The sequence below is a fragment of the Balaenoptera acutorostrata genome, chromosome 16 (assembly GCF_949987535.1).
Source record: "Balaenoptera acutorostrata chromosome 16, mBalAcu1.1, whole genome shotgun sequence".
Classification (NCBI taxonomy): Eukaryota; Metazoa; Chordata; class Mammalia; order Artiodactyla; family Balaenopteridae; genus Balaenoptera; species Balaenoptera acutorostrata.
The window spans coordinates 36616865-36636164 of record NC_080079.1 but is presented as its reverse complement, the minus strand read 5'-3'; the positions used below and the strand labels follow the sequence as shown (position 1 = coordinate 36636164).

The window sequence follows — 19300 nt, the reverse complement described above, 5'->3', positions numbered from 1 at the left end:
CTGTCTGGGTTTTTTTTGTTTCTTTTTTGTTTTTAATATAGTTTTTAGCGCTTCTTATCATTGGTGGATTTGTTATTTGGTTTGGTTGCTCTCCTTTTTTTTTTATTAAAAAATATTTTTAATAATTATTTTTTATTTTATTTTATTCTATCTTCTTCTTTCTTTCTTTTTTCTCCCTTTTATTCTGAGCCACATGGATGACAGGCTGTTGGTGCTCCAGCCAGGCGTCAGGGCTGTGCCTTAGAGTTGGGAGAGCCAAGTTCAGGACATTGGTCCACAAGAGACCTCCCAGCTCCACATAATATCAAACGGCGAAAATCTCCCAGAGATCTCCATCTCAACGCCAAGACCCAGCTCCACTCAACAACCAGCAAGCTACACTGCTGAACAAACTATGCCAAACAAGTAGCAAGACAAGAATACGACCCCACCCATTAACAGAGAGGCTGCCTAAAATCATAATAAGGTCACAGACACCCCAAAACACACCACCAGACGTGGACCTGCCCACCAGAAAGACAAGATCCAGCATCATCCACCAGAACACAGGCACTAGTCCCCTCCACCAGGAAGCCTACACAACCCACTGAACCAACCTTAGCCACTGGGGGCAGACACCAAAAACAACGGGAACTACGAACCTGCAGCCTGTGAAAAGGAGACCCCAAACACAGTAAGTTAAGCAAAATAAGAAGACAGAGAAACAGCACATGAAGGAGCAAGGTAAAAACCCACCAGACCTGACAAATGAAGAGGAAATAGGCAGTCTACCTGAAAAAGAATTCAGAATAATGATAGTAAAGATGGTCCAAAATCTTGGGAAGAGAATGGAAAAAATACAAGAAACGTTTAACAAGGACCTAGAAGAACTAAAGAGCAAACAAACAGTGATGAACAACCCAATAAATGAAATTAAAAATTCTCTACAAGGGATCAGTAGCAGAATAACTGAGGCAGAAGAACGGATAAGTGACCTGGAAGATAAAATAGTGGAAATAACTATTGCAGAGCAGAATGAAGAAAAAAGAATGAAAAGAATTGAGGACAGTCTCAGAGACCTCTGGGACAACATTAAATGCACAAACAATCAAATTATAGCGGTCCCAGAAGAAAAAGAGAAGAAAGGGACTGAGAAAATATTTGAAGAGATTATAGTTGAAAAGTTCCCTAATATGGGAAAGGAAATATATAATCAAGTCCTGGAAGCACAGAGAGTCCCATACAGGATAAATCCAAGGAGAAACACACCAAGACACGTAATAAGCAAACTATCAAAAATTAAATACAAACAAAATATATTAAAAGCAGCAAAGGAAAAACAACAAATAACACACAAGGGAATCCCCATAAGGTTAATGGCTGATCTTTCAGCAGAAACTCTGCAAGCCAGAAAGGAGTGGTAGGACATATTTAAAGTGATGAAGGAGAAAAACCGACAACCAAGATTACTCTACCCTGCAAGGATCTCATTCAGATTTGATGGAGAAATTAAAACCTTTACAGACAAGCAAAAGCTAAGATAATTCAGCACCACAAACCAGCTTTACAACAAATGCTAAAGGAACTTCTCTAGGCAGGAAACACAAGAGAAGGAAAAGACCTACAATAACAAACCCAAAACAATTAAGAAAATGGTAATAGGAACGTACATATCGATAATTACCTTAAATGTAAATCGATTAAATGCTCCAACCAAAAGACATAGACTGGCTGAATGGATACAAAGACAAGGCCTGTATATATGCTGTCTACAAGAGACCCACTTCAGACCTAGGGACACATACAGACTGAAAGTGGGGGGATGGAAAAAGATATTCCATGCAAATGGAATCAAAAGTAAGCTGGAGTAACAATTCTCATATCAGACAAAACAGACTTTAAAATAAAGACTATTACAAGAGACAAAGAAGGACAGTACATAATGATCAAGGGATCAATCCAAGAGGAAGATACAACAATTGTAAATATTTATGCACCCAACATAGGAGCACCTCAATACATAAGGCAAATACTAACAGCCATAAAAGGGGAAATCGACAGTAACACAATAATAGTAGGGGACTCTAACACCCCACTTTCACCAATGGACAGATCATCCAAAATGAAAATAAGGAAACACAAGCTTTAAATGATACATTAAACAAGATGGACTTGTTTGATATTTATAGGACATTCCATCCCAAAACAACAGAATACACTTTCTTCTCAAGTGCTCATGGAACATTCTCCAGGATAGATCATATCTTGGGTCACAAATCAAGCCTTGGTAAATTTAAAATTGAAATCATATCAAGTATCTTTTCCCACCATAGTGCTATGAGACTAGATATCAATTACAGGAAAACATCTGTAAAAAATACAAACACATGGAGGCTAAACAATACACTACTTAATAACCAAGAGATCACTGAAGAAATCAAAGAGGAAATCAAAAGTACCTAGAAACAAATGGCAATGAAAACACGACCCAAAACCTCTGGGATGCAGCAAAAGCAGTTCTAAGAGGGAAGTTTATAGCAATACAATCCTACCTTAAGAAACAAGAAACATCTCAAATAAACAACCTAACCTTACACCTAAAGCAATTAGAGAAGGAAGAACAAAAAAAAAGCCCCCGAAGTTAGCAAAAGGAAAGGAATCATAAAGATCAGATCAGAAATAAATGAAAAAGAAATGAAGGAAACAACAGCAAAGACCAATAAAACTAAAAGCTGGTTCTTTGAGAAGATAAACAAAATTGATAAACCATTAGCCAGACTCATCAAGAAAAAAAGGGAGAAGACTCAAATCAATAGAATTAGAAATGAAAAAGGAGAAGTAACAACTGACACTGCAGAAATACAAAGGATAGTGAGAGATTACTACATGCAACTATATGCCAATAAAATGGACCACCTGGAAGAAATGGACAAATTCTTAGAAATGCACAACCTTCCGTATTGAACCAGGAAGAAATAGAAAATATGAACAGACCAATCACAAGCACTGAAATTGAAACTGTGATTAAAATCTTCCAACAAACAAAAGCCCAGGACCAGATGGCTTCACAGGCGAATTCTATCAAACATTTAGAGAAGAGCTAACACCTATCCTTCTCAAACTCTTCCAAAATATAGCAGAGGGAGGAACACTCCCAAACTCATTCTACGAGGCCACCATCACCCTGATACCAAAACCAGACAAAGATGTCACAAAGAAAGAAAACTACAGGCCAGTATCACTGATGAACATAGATGCAAAAATCCTCAACAAAATACTAGCAAACAGAATCCAACAGCACATTAAAAGGATCATACACCATGATCAAGTGGGGTTTATCCCCGGAATGCAAGGATTCTTCAATATGTGTAAATCAATCAATGTGATACACCATATTAACAAATTGAAGGAGAAAAACCATATGATCATCTCAATAGATGTAGAAAAAGCTTTTAACAAAATTCAACACTGATTTATGATAAAAACCCTCCAGAAAGTAGGCATGGAGGGAACTTACCTCAACATAATAAAGGCCATATATGAGAAACCCACAGCCAACGTCGTTCTCCATGGTGAAAAACGTAAAGCATTTCCTCTAAGATCAGGAACAAGACAAGGTTGCCCACTCTCACCACTATTATTCAACATAGTTTTGGAAGTTTTAGCCACAGCAATCAGAAGAGAAAAAGAAATAAAGGAATCCAAATCGGAAAAGAAAAAGTAAAGCTGTCACTGTTTGCAGATGATATGATACTATACATAGAGAATCCTAAAGATGCTACCAGAAAACTCCTAGAGCTAATCAATGAATTTGGTAAAGTGCAGGATACAAAATTAATGCACAGAAATCTCTTGCATTCCTATACACTAATGATGAAAAATCTGAAAGTGAAATTAAGAAAACACTCCCATTTACCATTGCAACAAAAAGAATAAAATAGGAATAAACCTTCATAAGGAGATAAAAGACCTGTATGCAGAAAATTATAAGACACTGATGAAAGAAATTAAAGATGATACAAACAAATGGAGAGATATACCATGTTCTTGGATTGGAAGAATCAACATTGTGAAAATGACTATACTACCCAAAGCAATCTACAGATGCAGTGCAATCCCTATCAAACTACCACTGGCATTTTTCACAGAACTAGAACAAAAAAGTTCACAATTTGTATGGAAACACAAAAGACCCTGAATAGCCAAAGCAATCGAGAAAGAAAAACGGAGCTGGAGGAATCAGGCTCCCTGACTTCAGACTATACTATGAAGCTACAGTAATCAAGACAGTATGGTACTGGCACAAAAACAGAAATATAGATCAATGGAACAGCATATAAAGCCCAGAGATAAACGCACGCACATATGGTCCCCTTATCTTTGATAAAGGAGGCAGGAATATACAATGGAGAAAAGACAGCCTCTTCAATAAGTGGTGCTGGGAAAACTGGACAGCTACATGTAAAAGAATGAAATTAGAGCACTCCCTAACACCATACACAAAAATAAACTCAAAATGGATTAAAGACCTAAATGTAAGGCCAGACACTATCAAACTCTTAGAGGAAGACATAGGCAGAACACTCTATGACATAAATCACAGTAAGGTCCTTTTTGACCCACCTCCTAGAGAAATGGAAATAAAAACAAAAACAAATGGGACCTAATGAAACTTAAAAGCTTTTGCACAGCAAAGGAAACCATAAAGAAGACCAAGAAAAGACAACCCTCAGAATGGGAGAAAATATTTGCAAATGAAGCAACTGACAAAGGATTCATCTCCAAAATTTACAAGCAGCTCCTGTAGCTCAATATCAAAAAAACAAACAACCCAATCCAAAAATGGGCTGAAGACCTAAATAGACATTTCTCCAAAGATGATATACAGATTGCCAACAAGCACATGAAAGAATGCTCAACATCATTAATCATTAGAGAAATGCAAATCAAAACTACAATGAGATACCATCTCACGTCAGTCATAATGGCCATCATCAAAAAATCTACAAACAATAAATGCTGGAGAGGGTGTGGAGAAAAGGGAACCCTCTTGCACTGTTGGTGGGAATGTAAATTGATACAGCCACTATGGAGAACAGTATGGAGCTTCCTTAAAAAACTAAAAATAGAACTACCATACAACCCAGCAATCCCACTACTGGGCATATACCCTGAGAAAACCATAATTCAAAAAGAGTCATGTACCACAATGTTCATTGCAGCTCTGTTTACAATAGCCAGGACATGGAAGCAACCTAAGTGTCCATCAACAGATAAATGGATAAAGAAGATGTGGCACATATATACAATGGAATGTTACTCAGCCATAAAAGGAAACGAAATTGAGTCATTTGTAGTGAGGTGGATGGACCTAGAGTCTGTCATACAGAGTGAAGTAAGTCAGAAACAGAAAAACAAATTCCGTATGCTGACACATATATATGGAATCTAAAAAACAAACAAAAAAATGGTCATGAAGAACCTAGGGGCAAGACAGGAATAAAGATGCAGACCTACTAGAGAATGGACTTGAGGACATGGGGAGGGGGAAGGGTAAGCTGCAACAAAGTGTGAGAGTGGCATGGACATATATACACTACCAAATGTAAAATAGATAGCTAGTGGGAAGCAGCCGCATAGCACAGGGAGATCAGCTCGGTGCTTTGTGACCACCTAGAGGGGTGGGATAGGGAGGGTGGGAGGGAGGGAGGGAGATGCAAGAGGGAAGAGATATGGGAACGTATGTATATGTATAACTGATTCACTTTGTTATAAAGCAGAAACTAACACACCATTGTAAAGCAATTATACTCCAATAAAGATGTTAAAAAATAAAATATTAAAAAAAAAATAAAACAAGTCTATTTTAAAATGGAAAAAAAAAAGGTGGCCCTAATCACACATAAATTACCAAGAAACGATGGGACTCTGTGAAGAAAACTCTTAAATAAAAGTCACGTGGGAAATTAAAGACTGGAATACATGAAGGGAGACATGGTACATCAAATTCTCCCTCAATTTAATCTATGAATTTAACAAAATCCAAAACAAAGTGTTTATATGTATTTTTGTTTGCTTGTGTATAGGTTTTGTTTTTAGGCTTGGTATTTTGAAAGAAAAAAATTTGAGAATAGCTAGGGAATTTTGTAGAAAAACAATGAAAGACACTTATATTGTTGAGTATTACAGAGTACAACGGAACTCTAGTAACTAAAACTGTATAATTGGTACAGAAATTCATACAGAAGAATGAAAGAGATGGGAGTCCGGAACACTTCAGTTATAGGGAGAAATGATGGATTGTTCCGTAAGTGGTGTTGGAACAACTGGTTACCTGGCAGGAGAGGCAGGACAGCACAGTACAGTACAGTTACGTGCAAAGACTGAAGACACACTGCCTGTGTGAAAACTCCAACTTGCTAGTACTTGCTACCTGTGACCTTGGACAAATGACGTAACCACTCTGTGCCTCACTTCCTTCTTCTCTTCTCCCTATGGCATTATTGCAAGGGTTAAGTGGATTAAAATTTGTAGAAGGCCCAGAGCAGAACCTGTCATATAGAATGTACCTACTAAATATCAGCTGTTATTCTGTCATTTAGGAAAAACAAGAAGTCCATTCCCTATGTCATACCCAGTACACACACATAATAAATTTAGGTGGATTAAAGATTTAAATTTTTTTAAAGTGTAAAATACTAAAGAAAAAGGTAATTATTTAAAAAAAAAAAAAGCTTGGATTGGAAAAGACCTAAACGTGGTCATCAAAGCCAGAAAACATAGAAGCTTGATCAATTTGTCTATAAAAATGTAGTGTTAGAAAAGTACAAACAACTAGGAAGGAACATTTACAGTGCATATTCCAGAGAGGTGTAGCATCCTTAGCTTCTTTAAAGAAATTGCTTTTAAAAAACAAATATGCAACATGACAAATACTGCTAGTGTCCATCCAGATCCTTTTTACCAGGCTGGTGTACCCCTTCTCCAGCTGCTGCTTGTTGGATATTAACGGTTTATCCTCACCTTCCCCTGGAGGTTGGCCCATGGTGAATGCCTGATGCAGGGCATTACAGCCTGGCCTTCTGGCCTCTGTGGTGCAGTTTATGCTCCTGAGCTCCCCCATGGGGTTAGGTTTAGGAGAGACTTCTGAAACCATGTCTTTGCCTCTTTTCTTCTCCTGCACTGTCCTGTTTCTCTCAGTCCCTTATAGACCACTGTCAAGAAATCACTTCCACGAGAATCCTTATTTCAAGCACCACTTCCAGGGAACCTGCCTTAGTAGAAAGTTGAGCAAGGAAGATTGGCCCAGAAAAATGCTCAATAAACCTGAAGACGCTGAACTTTTTTAGTAATCAAGGGAAAAGCATCAAAAATATATCTTTCTTTTGCTGATCGGGTTGAAAAAATAAAAGATTTATAAAATGAGTATTTTCATGGTTGTGGGAAAAGGCAATAACATTGTGGAAGGGATAATTTGATACCAACCTTATAGGTTTCTATAAATGTATTTCTTCAGAAATAACTGGTTAGGTGTAAAGGATGCATGGATAAGAATATTCATTGCAACAATGTCTAAAATGGGAAAATGGAAACAACCTGAATGCCCAATAATGATAGGATTGGTTAAATGATCCATTGTACATTGAAACATAAGACTACCATTTATAAAGATGTCTAGAATAAGTTGTTCAATTGAGAACAGAGTTATAAAGCTAAATGTACAGTGCCCATATGTAATGTGCACAGAAATAATCAGTGTCACGAAATTAGGATTATTGGTGATGTTTGCTTTCTTCATTTCTATAATTGGCTTAATACTTAATGAGCATGTATTGCTTGTTCAAAGGGAGAGGAAATTTTTTCATTTGGGTAAAGGCAGTATGATAGATGTTATGACATGGAGAAAAAAAGTACAGCAGGAACACACTTGAGACTAACAAAGTCTAAGTAAGAGTTAAGGGTGGCTTCCTAGAGGACATACAGCTACCCTGAAGGGGAGGAATGAGGAGAAATTATGCAGTGGGGTAGGAAGAAGAGACTTCCAGGGAGTTGGCACAGTATATGAGAACAAAAGCTAGTGTCTGGATTTTTTAAGAAACTGAAAATTCAGTAGAGTTGAAATTTGCTGTTTAGCTAGGAAAGTAATGAGAAATAGATGAGAATAAAGAGTTAACAGCATCCAGATTTCAAGAGTTTTAGAAAACGTTAAGGCACTTTTATTTCATCCTGTGAGAAATGGGCAGCCACTGAAAAATTTTGAAGTGAAGAATGACTTGATCGTATTTGCATTTTAGAAAAATCACCCTGGCTGCAACTTGAGGAACAGACTGGAGGGAAGTAAACTGAGGGCATTTGAGTAATCCGGGAGCTGCTGTGGTGATCTGAACTAGGGGAGTGGCCCCTAGGATGAGAGGAAGTGGACAGATTACAGCACCCCTTAGGTAGTATGCTTGATAAGAAGACTGGGTGGTTGGTTGAAAGAGGGATGAGGCAAAGGGAAAGTCTAGAACAACTTCCAAGAGTCTCCATCGGCCAGTGGGACATTCCCTTCACTGGTAAAAGAACACAAGATGCAGACTGTGGGCAAAGAGCTGGCTTAGTTGGGAAGACAGGGAGCTTATAAAAGTTGACCGCCAGTGTGAAACTTGAAGTGAAACTTGAAGGTTTTGCCTGAAGTGTTTATCTTTTCCGTTAGCAAAGGTCACTGAGTTGGCCTTGTTATAATGGGACTTATTCCATGTTGATTCTCATGCCCCCTACCTCTGTACTAGTGCAGATCTTTATATGCAGCAACACAAAAGTGTTTTAACCCCTTACTTCCTTCTCTCCTTTACCTTCCAGCTCTTGTGGGGAGGGGAACTTGAGGAAGACATCAAGAATAAACTTGGCCACGTAAATAATAACACACCCAAGCTATGCTGTGGGAGACATCATTGCAGCAGTGGAGATGCTGCCTATGTTGTAGGTGCTTTACTTGGAAGAAATGGAAGGACCCCAAGCCTTAAGGATCTGACCGGTTAGAGCCAGGACCCTCAAGGGAGAGCAGGGGGTGGCAGAAGGGGATTGAGAGGGAGATAACAGAGAGAATGAAGCTCCCGAAGCCCCCAGGAGGTGGACTCTACAGATTGTTCAGAGACTAGATAGAAAAGGTACAAAAATATTTCAAACCATCCTCACAACTCCATGATCAGCTAACTGGAGGATCTTCTGGTTATGGATTGTGCCTACATGCCCTCTCAAAGTGTTAGAGGCATAGCGAAGAGGTTATGAGTTTTATCCTATCTGGGGTGTTTTTTGGGAGGGGTACTAGTGCGAGTGTTTCATGTTGGCCTTCATACTTTTCCCATAACCTTGCCCTTTTCTGTGTTCTCTCTGCTGCCTGGAACACTGTGCTTGAATAACTCCAGTTTATCCTTCAGACTCCCCTGAAAGGTTTCCACCTCAAAGAAGTCTTTGTAGAAACCCCCTCTGCTGCCTCCCCATCGAATGATGGGCCTCCACAGCTTAGACTCTCGGCACTCTGTACTTTTTACTTCTTTATGTACTTACTTCAGATTGTTACTGTATATTTATTTCTGTGATTATTTCTTTAATATTCATCTATTCCAGGAAGGCAGGGTGGGGACAATTTGGTTTTCTCATCACAGGTCATAGCACCTGGCCCAGCACATGGCAGCAAAGTAGCTCCCCTTGGAGGTCAACAATCATTGGCCAGATGTGTTTTCTCGTGGGCAGTCTTTGACATTACCGCCAGCGTGCACAATAATTGTTAAACCTCAGATTAGTTTAGCCCCAGGGGAACATCTTAAGGGAACACCTTAACTTGCAGTAATCATTTTGCCCACCAGGGGTCTCTTTCTCCCCATCACTGGGGCCAAAAAAGCTCGAACTCCTGGGTATCTTTATGGTTTTCACAGCCATGCTGCTCAACGTGGCTGTGCCGTACCACCACCTCTGCATCGCCTGGGGGCTTGTCGTTAATGCAGAATCTCAGGCCCCACCCACACTGGAGGAATCGGAATCTGCATTTTAACAAGGTCCTCAGGTGATCTGTGTACACGTTAAATACTGAGAGGTGTGGTTCTACAGGACATTCCTAATATGAAAAGCTTGGAAGACAAAGAAAACCCCATCTAAATGGCCTTTTTTTGCATGATTCTTTCCCACTAAAAGGAGGAAAGAGGGTTAGGATTTGCTTTTATTATGAACATAAAATATACATACAGCATAATATACATTTACACATTTACAATTCGCAGTTACTTTCATCTTTTTTGAACTCATTCAGTTCTGCACGGCCCAGTGGCCCACTCCTTCCACTTACACTCAAGACATTCTCTTTACCTTGGTACGTACAGTGTGTGACCTGGTAAGAATTACCAGGCCCAGGCGTCGAATGGCTGGCTTTACTGTCCTCACAGAATCACTTTCATTCTGTTTCCTTTCCTGTCGCTACAGGCTTTCCACGGCCTCACACTTCAGCATGAAAAATTCAGGAGAAAAGAGGGCTGCAATAATCCCCTTTGTCTTTCAAAAACACCTTGAAACATCTTCCATGAGCGAGGTGACACGTAAGTTGGCACTGACAGCACTTCTGGTTAACATGGTTTAAGAACTACCTATGGGAAGGCTCTGACGCATCACATACAAACTAAGCTTGTTCACCAAATGGGTGATCACGAAGGATCTGAATATCGGTGGTATCGCAGTAAATAAATAAATAAACAGTAATAAATACAAATAAATACAGTGGGTTTCACTAAGGGAAATGTCAATACCTACGTCCCTGTGCTTTCTCAAAACATAATTAGGTGCCACTTTACAACAGGTTGATAAAGAGAAGCTAGTTTTCATGATGAGTCGCTCTGGGGCGGTGAAGAGAAGCCAATGGAAGCTTCTATCGTCGTTTTTCTCAGAATGTCTCTATGCGAGAGGATTTGTAGGAGTTCTCTTTGAGGTTGTCAAATATTGCTTTGGTTCCATTCTGCCACTGTAGCACCAGATCTGTCGGAGTCTTCCCAGCCTAATCAAAATAGAGGAGGGAATTTGACTTCCAGGTGGGAGGCATCTATAAATTCATCTCGTGTGTGTGTGTGTGTGTGTGTGTGTGTGTGTGTGTGTGTGTGTATTTAATGAGGTAATGGATAGGTGTATGTTATTGAAGTGTTTTATGTTTTCCACTATGAGTGATTTGCAGTTTATATTCAAACCAGCCCTTCACTGTTTCTCACGGGAATGCTTTTGGCATTTCAGATTAGCAATGGTTTTCTTTCCTGTGGGATATCCCAGGTGGTGGTAAAAATCCCTGTCCCTAGACACTAAACAGCAAGAGTAAGCCAAGTCATTTTCAAACTCAAAAAATGCCTCCATACTTACCCAGTATCCTGCAAAATGGGTGTGGGGAGGTAGTAGTATCCCTCTTGGTCAAGAACCAGTTCCTATCAATTTGGAAAATGATTCCTGATTGATAAAAACTGGTGGGGAATGAGCTGCTTCAACACCTTGGCTTAAGTACACAAGTACCACTCCAAGGGGTAGATTTTTCACAGCTGCTCAGAACTTACATTGGTCTCTCCCAGGAAATTTATTTTTCTTGGAGATGATATCAATGATGTACGAATAAATAACTTTTGAGACCAAAATTTTTTTACCTTAAGCATACATCTCAAGATATTTACAACAATTAAAACTGCGTCACCTCTCAATTCTTGTCTTTAAATTTGAGAAGTCCTAAAATTTTCCATCTCTCTTCGTTCAGAAGTCTCTCTTTATCCCAGAGACTGGCAGACTGGCAGCTTTGAGATGCAAATAAAGCTAGAGACCTGTTTGGGCCCAAATAGAGCTTAGATTTTTTTTAAAAGTTGGAATTAATTAGCAACAGTTGGAAATTAAGAGATTTCCCAACTGAATGTGTGATCTCTGCGAAAAAACTGGGAGACCTGGCCGCACAGTTCCCGTGGTTTCACGGAGCGGCAGTGGACGGAGTTGGGGAAGGGCTGCTACCTTGAAGTAAGTTGTGTGCATGGCACCAGCGGCCACCATGTAAGTCATCTACGCCGTCTGCCTGGGCCCTGTGCGGATCTGAGTTAGGGGCCCTGCAACCTTCACTCTGGACCTTCTCGCCTTGTAGCATCCTGCCTTGAGGGACACTCCTCCGCAAACGTGAAGACAGAGTTTTGGACAACAATACAGTAAGGTATTGTTTCCAGTTCCCTTCAAGATGGTGTCCAATAGCTTAGTGGTCTTTTTTGGGAACATCCATCCATTGGGTCAGTGACATTAACAGTTCCAGAACCTTTATGCTGGGGTCTTACTGATAATTCAGAGCCCTGATCCCTATTTGTATATTTGGGGCTATTCTTTCATGAGTTCCTCGAACTCCTCTGTATTGAAATTTATCTCGTGATCCCCTGGCTACTTACACAGTCTCCCCAGATCTGTACGCTATTTATCTCTGCAGGTAGTGTCTCTCACTGCCTGAAAAAAAATCATATTTTCTGCAGGCTTGGGGATTTCATTGAATCTACTCTTTCTGATAGTTTGTTTAAATTATTTGATAAGACCAATCCCAATATCAAGAATGAGGGGACCCGACTGTTAACGCAGTCTCTATTGGATTTATTTTTTGTTCCTGTCACCAAGACTTCTTTTTTTTTTTTTTTTGAATGATGAAGTATTCCTCTCAGTCTTATAGTAACATAGTAAGAGGAAGAAATTATTCACAGTATAAGATGACTGGGGTTTTCTTTTCTTCTTTGTAAAGTGATTCTCCAAAAGCTTCTTTCAAATTACTTCTTCAGTACTTTACACTCATTCCTCCCAGTGATATTTTTAAAGCTTAGATGATGCTTGACTGGGAATTGGGACCATGAGGAAAATTTGGTTACATTCCCTGGCTTACAGATGAAGCTTAATTAATACGTACTTGTAACGGGGACTTATACAAGCATTTTCAGGGCCTATATATAGGAAAGTATTTTGAGGGATGTGCAGATAAACCAAAGAGGAGAATGAACAGAAATTATCTCAAAAATATAGGCAAAAGCATGGCTACCCCTGGAAAAAGTGGTAGCCTGTCATGCTGTTGTAAGGAGGGGAGGACTATTCAGAATTACTTGGATTAGATGTTGATTAATTTGAGTTCCTTGGCCCTTGGTTGCATTGACCACTGTGGAATTTTTGACAACTTCAGCAACGGTGGGTGTCTTTATTCCTGACTACCCCAGACCTTGCTCAGCCAGGGATGGCCAAGGCAGACTGTGCTTATGTCTGTAAGTGTGGGCGGTTTGGCCATCTTTTATCTTCAAGGCCAAATTTTTAAAGAATTACTACAGGCTATATTAGGCACCGAGGTCACAGCAGTCACTATGGCTTCCCCATCTCTGACCAGGTGATCTGAGTCCTTGCCAAACTCAGCAATGTCCTTATGGGAATGACCAGGGGCATTTAAACCGTCAAGAGACCCCTGAAATATCAACACTACCGTTGTAAGAATATTTCCAAGTATGCGAGCCATATTTTTGTTCATTAGAAAGCTGGCAAGCAGGGCCCCTTGCTTGAGCACTTACACAGTTCTTGATGTTGAGGTCGGCGCCATACATGATCAGGAGTCTGATCATCTTGTAGCGGTTCAGCCTCACGGCGTCATGCAGCGGGGTATCTCCTTCCTAGAGAAGCAGAGTGAACAGACAAGGTGAGCCTGAGGCCAGGAAGTGGGTCCCGCAAGGGTGCCCGGCTGGGGCAGTTATTCCAAATATGTAAATGAGTGAAGCTTTAGGAGGCCAAACTCTGCCGGGCTACTCACTCGGTCTTTGGCGTTGCGTTCCGCCTCGCAGGCGATGAGATGCTCTGCGCACTCGTAGTGGCCGGTCCTCACCGCCACGTGCAGCGCCGTGCTGAGCAACTGCAAAATGCAAGAGCCTGCTGTGTCCCTGGGCGTGAGGACAGAGGCTGCCCAGACCCCAAGGCGTGTGTGAAGGGGAGAAGTGGAGGAGGGACAGGGAGGCGGAGGGGAAGAAGGAGGGGGCCAGGAGGAGGAGAAATACCTTATCCCGCGCACTGATTTTTGCTCCTTTGTTCAGCAACAGTTTTAAGACATCCAGGTTTCCTCCGCGGCTTGCCCAGTGGATAGCTGTGGATTCAAGCTGTACCGGGAAGGTAAAAGGACAGGAGTTAGTGAAAGAAGAACCTAGACAGAGGAATTAATACTTCGTTTCTAAAGCCCAGGAACGCCAGGTTTGCTAGGGCATCCGTGGGTGACACTGGGCTGTCCTCGTCTAGGTTGCCAATTGTAACTATTGTAGTCGAAGACTCTTGCCAAATGTTTTGGCTAAACTCTTAAGTGTGTGAATGTGCGTGTATGCCCTCCTGTGTATGTATCTATGTGCGTGTTTGCATCATTAGGAGGAATAAATCTTTTTAAAAGAGGATAAGAACTACAATTTATTGGGACTTTCCTCGTGCCGACATAGTGCCTCATACTTCAGACGCAGTGATGCTCCCAGCAACATTATGAAGTGGGTATTCTGTGCTCGTTTTGCAGATGAGAAAAACAAGGCTCCAAAATATTCAAGTTTCTTGCCCAAGGAAACACAGCTAGTAAGTGGCAGAAGAGATATTCCAACCCACAGTCTGCCTGGAACTTTTAACCACTTTTGCCATATGCACTCAAAAGTTCTAGACAAATGTATTTTAAAATTCTGGCAGAATAAAAGTAGTCCCTTCTAAAAGATATTCATCTGGATCTGACACCTATCCATGTCCCTGTTGTTTTTTCCTCATCCCTTGCTGGGTCTCTCCTGCCATTTGTGCCAGCACACCCTCTGTACCTTGACCATCATCACTCGTGGTCACTGCACTTACTCATAGGAGTAAGTTTGGTATATCCCTGGCCCTCCAAATCCCATGCTCATGAATTTTTGTGTCTTTCTATACAAACTTTATATTTTGTTTCTTTTCTTGTTTTTCTGTGTGTACGTCTTTTGGGTTCAATTTTGGCCAGTTCCTTTGGACTTTTCCAGTCCCTTTTCCACTTTGCTGAAAAGTCAAATTGAGCTGTATTTATTTATTTTTTTATTTTATTTTATTTTTTTTGAGCTGTATTTAAATAAAGCATTTTCTCAGCTCAGTCTTCAGGTCATAAAATATGCTGTGTACCGGTCTGTGTAGAAATCACAGTGGTTGAATTACTGAGGTCTGAATAGCAACTACTTTCCATAGATGCAATTCATTTTGTATGCAGTCTAGCCCCAAACCTCACTGATGACAATCAGCATCTATCATATAAGGTGTGCAGCTAGAGAATTCTGAGATGTTGTTGGCAGCCAAGGGGCCAGGAGCAGGCGGCCACAAATGGTAGAAGGACATGGAGGCTGAAAGGCAAGTGTTGACTGCATTACTTCTCAGTAAGGCTACTGACTTGATAATGACCCAAGTCTTCGATGAGGATATTGAATTCTGTCCAGCAGCTCTCACTTCCTTCTTTTCCCTGGAACACTCCTCTCCTTTCAGTATGTGTGAAAAATACTTCCCACATGACCTAGTCCCATCTCCCAACTTCCCTTTGTATGGAGAAACGAGCTTCTGCCTAGTTCTCGCAGATCAATTTTCAATACAGTCAGCCCCCTTTTCCATTGTAGGTTTTCTCAAGTTTCACATAGTCTACTTACTTTGGCTCACTTCCAGACAAAGAAATATATTTACCATATCACGGAATTCAGTCTGGGCTCCAGCTTCTATTAACTTCTCCACAATTGCCAAATGTCCTTCTAAGCATGCTCTATGAAGAGCTGTCCGTTTATACTGTCAAAATAGAGATTTAAGAAAGAGAGAGGGAGCAATGCATATAAAAATGAGCATAAATCCTTTCTAAGAAGTATGAAGCTGGGGACTCTGATGACCTAGTTGATAGAAACTTGAGTGCTTCTTTATGAATTAGAAATGTCAAATTTACTAAAATTGTTGTCTAGAACAATTATTCTGCAACTGAGATTTGCGTCTCCTGCAACATACATTTCTAAGTGCGTAGAGGTCTACATCGAGGCACATGGGCTTAAAGATTCAAAACTACCTAAATGCTGACATTTCCCTTTCTTATATTTTGTGCCTTCATGGTTTCTGTAGTATTTGCCATGCAGTTCAGGCTGTTTTCTTCCTTCTGGGACGGTTGATAGGTTGAATATCAAAAAGCATTCAATTCATTTTTAAGAAAATGGGAGACATTTTTCATTCAACTTCAGAAATAATTCCCCATTTCAATTCATGGGGGAAAGGATACAAAAAGGATTAGTGATTTCTGGTAAATGGCTTCATATAAATGGATTAATAGACTGTGCTGGAACACCTTTTAGGCATTATTTCATTCCAATGCCCTCTATTTTCAGATAAGGAAACTGAGGTCCAGAAAATGCAGATTGGCTGCTGAAAATCAAATAGGCAAGTAGTGACAGAGCTAGCACTTGAACTCCAGTCACAGATTCCCTGTGTAGAGCTGATGTATTTGAGTCCAATCAAAGATAATGCTAATAACATATTTCTCCATTGGTGACTCGTTGGTCCTGCCATATTAAGAGTCTATCTCAAAGATCTAAAAATTAAAGACAAGCTGAAAAAGCAGTCAGGAGTATATTAGAGTGCAAAAAATAATGCAATCCATAGCTCTAATCCAGCATTTTCTTTTTTTGGACCACTGCACTCCCCTGTTATGCTATTGGCATATGTGGCAACAGCTGGGGAGACTGTTTCAGGTAGATTGATTTTTGGCACCAGATTAGCAAGGCTGCAGCAAAGCATAAGAAACACAAAATTAATGAGCTGGATTTTGCAGTGCTTTGTATAAGCCTTACCTCATCACAGACATCTGGATTGTTCTTGTCTGACAAGAATTTTTCTACTACTGGCAGTTTATTCTCCAGGGCAGCCTTCAGAAAACTAGGCACATCCACAGGTTCTGTCTAAAGCCAAAAAAACAGTGTGAGAGTTACCATGGGTTTTCCAACATTCAATCAAACCCTCCACAGATATTTACTCCCCTGTAGCCTAATGCCGAGGTGTAATACTGCAAAACCAAGCAGCCCTTACAATGATTTCGGGTTCAGGTTCCTTCACAACTGGAACTTTAGTTTTCCTGTATTTTTTCCTTTTCTTCAGTTGAATGATTATTTCAAGGTCTTCTAAATTTTCAAGCTTTGATCTTTGTTCTAGTTTTTTCTTCTTGAGCTAAAAAAGAAATCCATGTTTCAAAATACAGTGAGTTCTACTGACAAGCATTCTGGTTGTGTCAAAACAGAATCTACAAGGTCTGAGCTAAGTATGTGAGCAGTTTGCGCAAAAAAGATAAAAAATTTATAATAAATCTTTGACTTGGATTTAGTGATTTCTCATTCAGGTACTTAGGGGTCAAATTTTTCAGCTAATTGCCTTCATCTTCACTTTCCTTGCTCATAGCATCAGCTTTTCACTGGAGATAGGCTCTAGTCTCTAAGTGATGATTTTGTAATTATTTCCATAAACAAACCCCAGATTTCTGTAGAATTTTGTATCATGCTCATGAATTTTTTTTTTTACCCAAAAGACTCCACTAATAAGTTTTAAGCTCTAAAATTTCAATGCCAGTGTCTTTCAGGTGGCCCACTAAGCAGGGCTCATGAAATAGACTATCCTGGACTACAGCTAACAAATGCATGTTTTATCTGTGGTTAGTAAGTAATGAAAATTCACCCAGCAACACATTTTGTCAACACAGAAAGCGGCCACAGTCAAACAATGATCCGTGGACCACAAACCACATTACTAAGAAAAAGAAGGCTCCCTTGTTTGGGATTAACTAGACAGTGTAAGACATCAGAAATTCACTGGACACATTTCTCTTTCCAAGTCTTTCAATCAAAACACAGTCACAGAACATACAGTGATTGATTCGGAATCCAGAGGTCATAGTCTTGCCAAAGAATTATTTTCTACAACCTATCCCATAGAAGTTGCCTCTTTATAGGTTAGAATCTGGCAAAGAAACATCTTTGGAATGGTTGCATTTGTTTGGTTTCTCTCTCTTCTCCTTCCTGTCTGGCACCTCCATCCTCTGCCCCGTCCCCAACCTCCCACTCATGAATTTCATGGAAGGGTCTTACCTCTGCCTCTCGCTCTTTATCAGTTTTCCACTGTTGCTCCCGCAGGCTCACAAAATGTGCTGGAAGTGTTTTCAGGTCCTCTTGCTTCTCTAAAGTGACAGCAGCTTCATACTCTCCATCTCTGAAATCCTCAGGAAGGAACTCCCCAGCGTCCCCACTGCCATTCTTCTTCCCTGTAACCTACAAGGGAAGATGGCAGGGTCAGAAGTAGCAGGCCTGTCCTGGGGTCGTTCTCCACAGAGGATGCTGCAGGCAGCCCCCGGCCCTCCCTCCCTGCTGACAGTGGCCTCCATGCAGCACATTCTCATATCTCAGGCAGCAACGAGTTGCTGCAGTGTTCCAGGATAACCTTCAGATGCTTGTCCCCCTCTCTTGGTTAAATCAAGGTTTAGGTTAGGTTGAAATGTTTAAATCTACTTTTAATCTATTTAATCACATTTCTCCTAGGAAAATCACAATCTGTCCTCCCCATCCCCACCGATTATTTAAAATTCTTTCATTTTAGGTTGATGATCCCTTGCCTTGAGTTATAGTTTCCAGACATATATTCTTGCAATAGAACTTCTCCCCTAAGGCATTTTGATAACTATACATAATTACACACTTTAGTAATAAAAGCAAAGAAGATAATAGATAGGAAATATGTAGAGAATTCATTACTGCCAGCTCCCTTTTTCCAGTTTCACTTATTTCATCACATAAACCAACCATTTTCCATATATGATATTTTCAGAGTACCAGCACATTATGCGAGAAAGAAAAGGGCATTTCAATTTTCAAATAAAAATCAAGGCTGCCCCATTTTTCACTGCGTAGAAATAATGTGCTTTACATACCAGCTCTTCTACTTTCAGAACCATCATGTTGACCTGAAGTTCGTCTGTCTGTTTTCCTCCTGGGGGATGAAACGTTGAGTCGGCCCTGGGGAGCCCCCCCTGCTCTGATCAGCTTATATAGCTAGGGCCGGGTGAGCTAATCTTCCAACCTGGGAACCCAAGTAACACCCCTCCCCCCCCACCCGGGGCCAACTCAGAGGCAGGTGAATTTTCATTCCAGACTCAGTGTCTGGGAAGCAGGAGAGGGAGGGGATGACAAGTAACCCCACTGAATATGTGAATCAGGAAGAAATGTGAGAGGGCCATTCCTTTGGCAGTGACCACACCGCTCAGCAATGCAAGTCATCCTATTTATCG

At 40.4% G+C, this 19300-nt stretch overlaps 1 protein-coding gene across 1 annotated transcript; it reads right to left on the bottom strand.

The window, feature by feature from the left end:
* Positions 1 to 10159: 10159 nt before the first annotated feature.
* Positions 10160 to 19099, bottom strand: ANKRD1 (ankyrin repeat domain 1). The gene is made up of 9 exons (XM_007187503.2): positions 18944 to 19099; positions 18108 to 18287; positions 17059 to 17196; positions 16824 to 16931; positions 15682 to 15780; positions 14025 to 14123; positions 13784 to 13882; positions 13548 to 13646; positions 10160 to 11002 (listed from the first exon to the last, which is right to left on the bottom strand). Exons 1-9 carry the CDS (start codon positions 18968 to 18970, stop codon positions 10892 to 10894), a joined length of 960 nt encoding a protein of 319 aa, XP_007187565.2. The 5' UTR covers positions 18971 to 19099; the 3' UTR covers positions 10160 to 10891.
* Between the last annotated feature and the right edge of the window lie 201 nt (positions 19100 to 19300).

Coding starts and splice junctions, on each gene's coding strand:
- ANKRD1 (XM_007187503.2), bottom strand. CDS start 18,970: ATGATGGTTCTGAAAGTAGAAGAGCTG. Junction 18,288..18,943: donor TTCTGAAAGTAGAAGAGCTG/GTATGTAAAGCA, acceptor CTTCCCTTGTAG/GTTACAGGGAAGAAGAATGG. Junction 11,003..13,547: donor ACCTCAACATCAAGAACTGT/GTAAGTGCTCAA, acceptor TATTTTGATTAG/GCTGGGAAGACTCCGACAGA.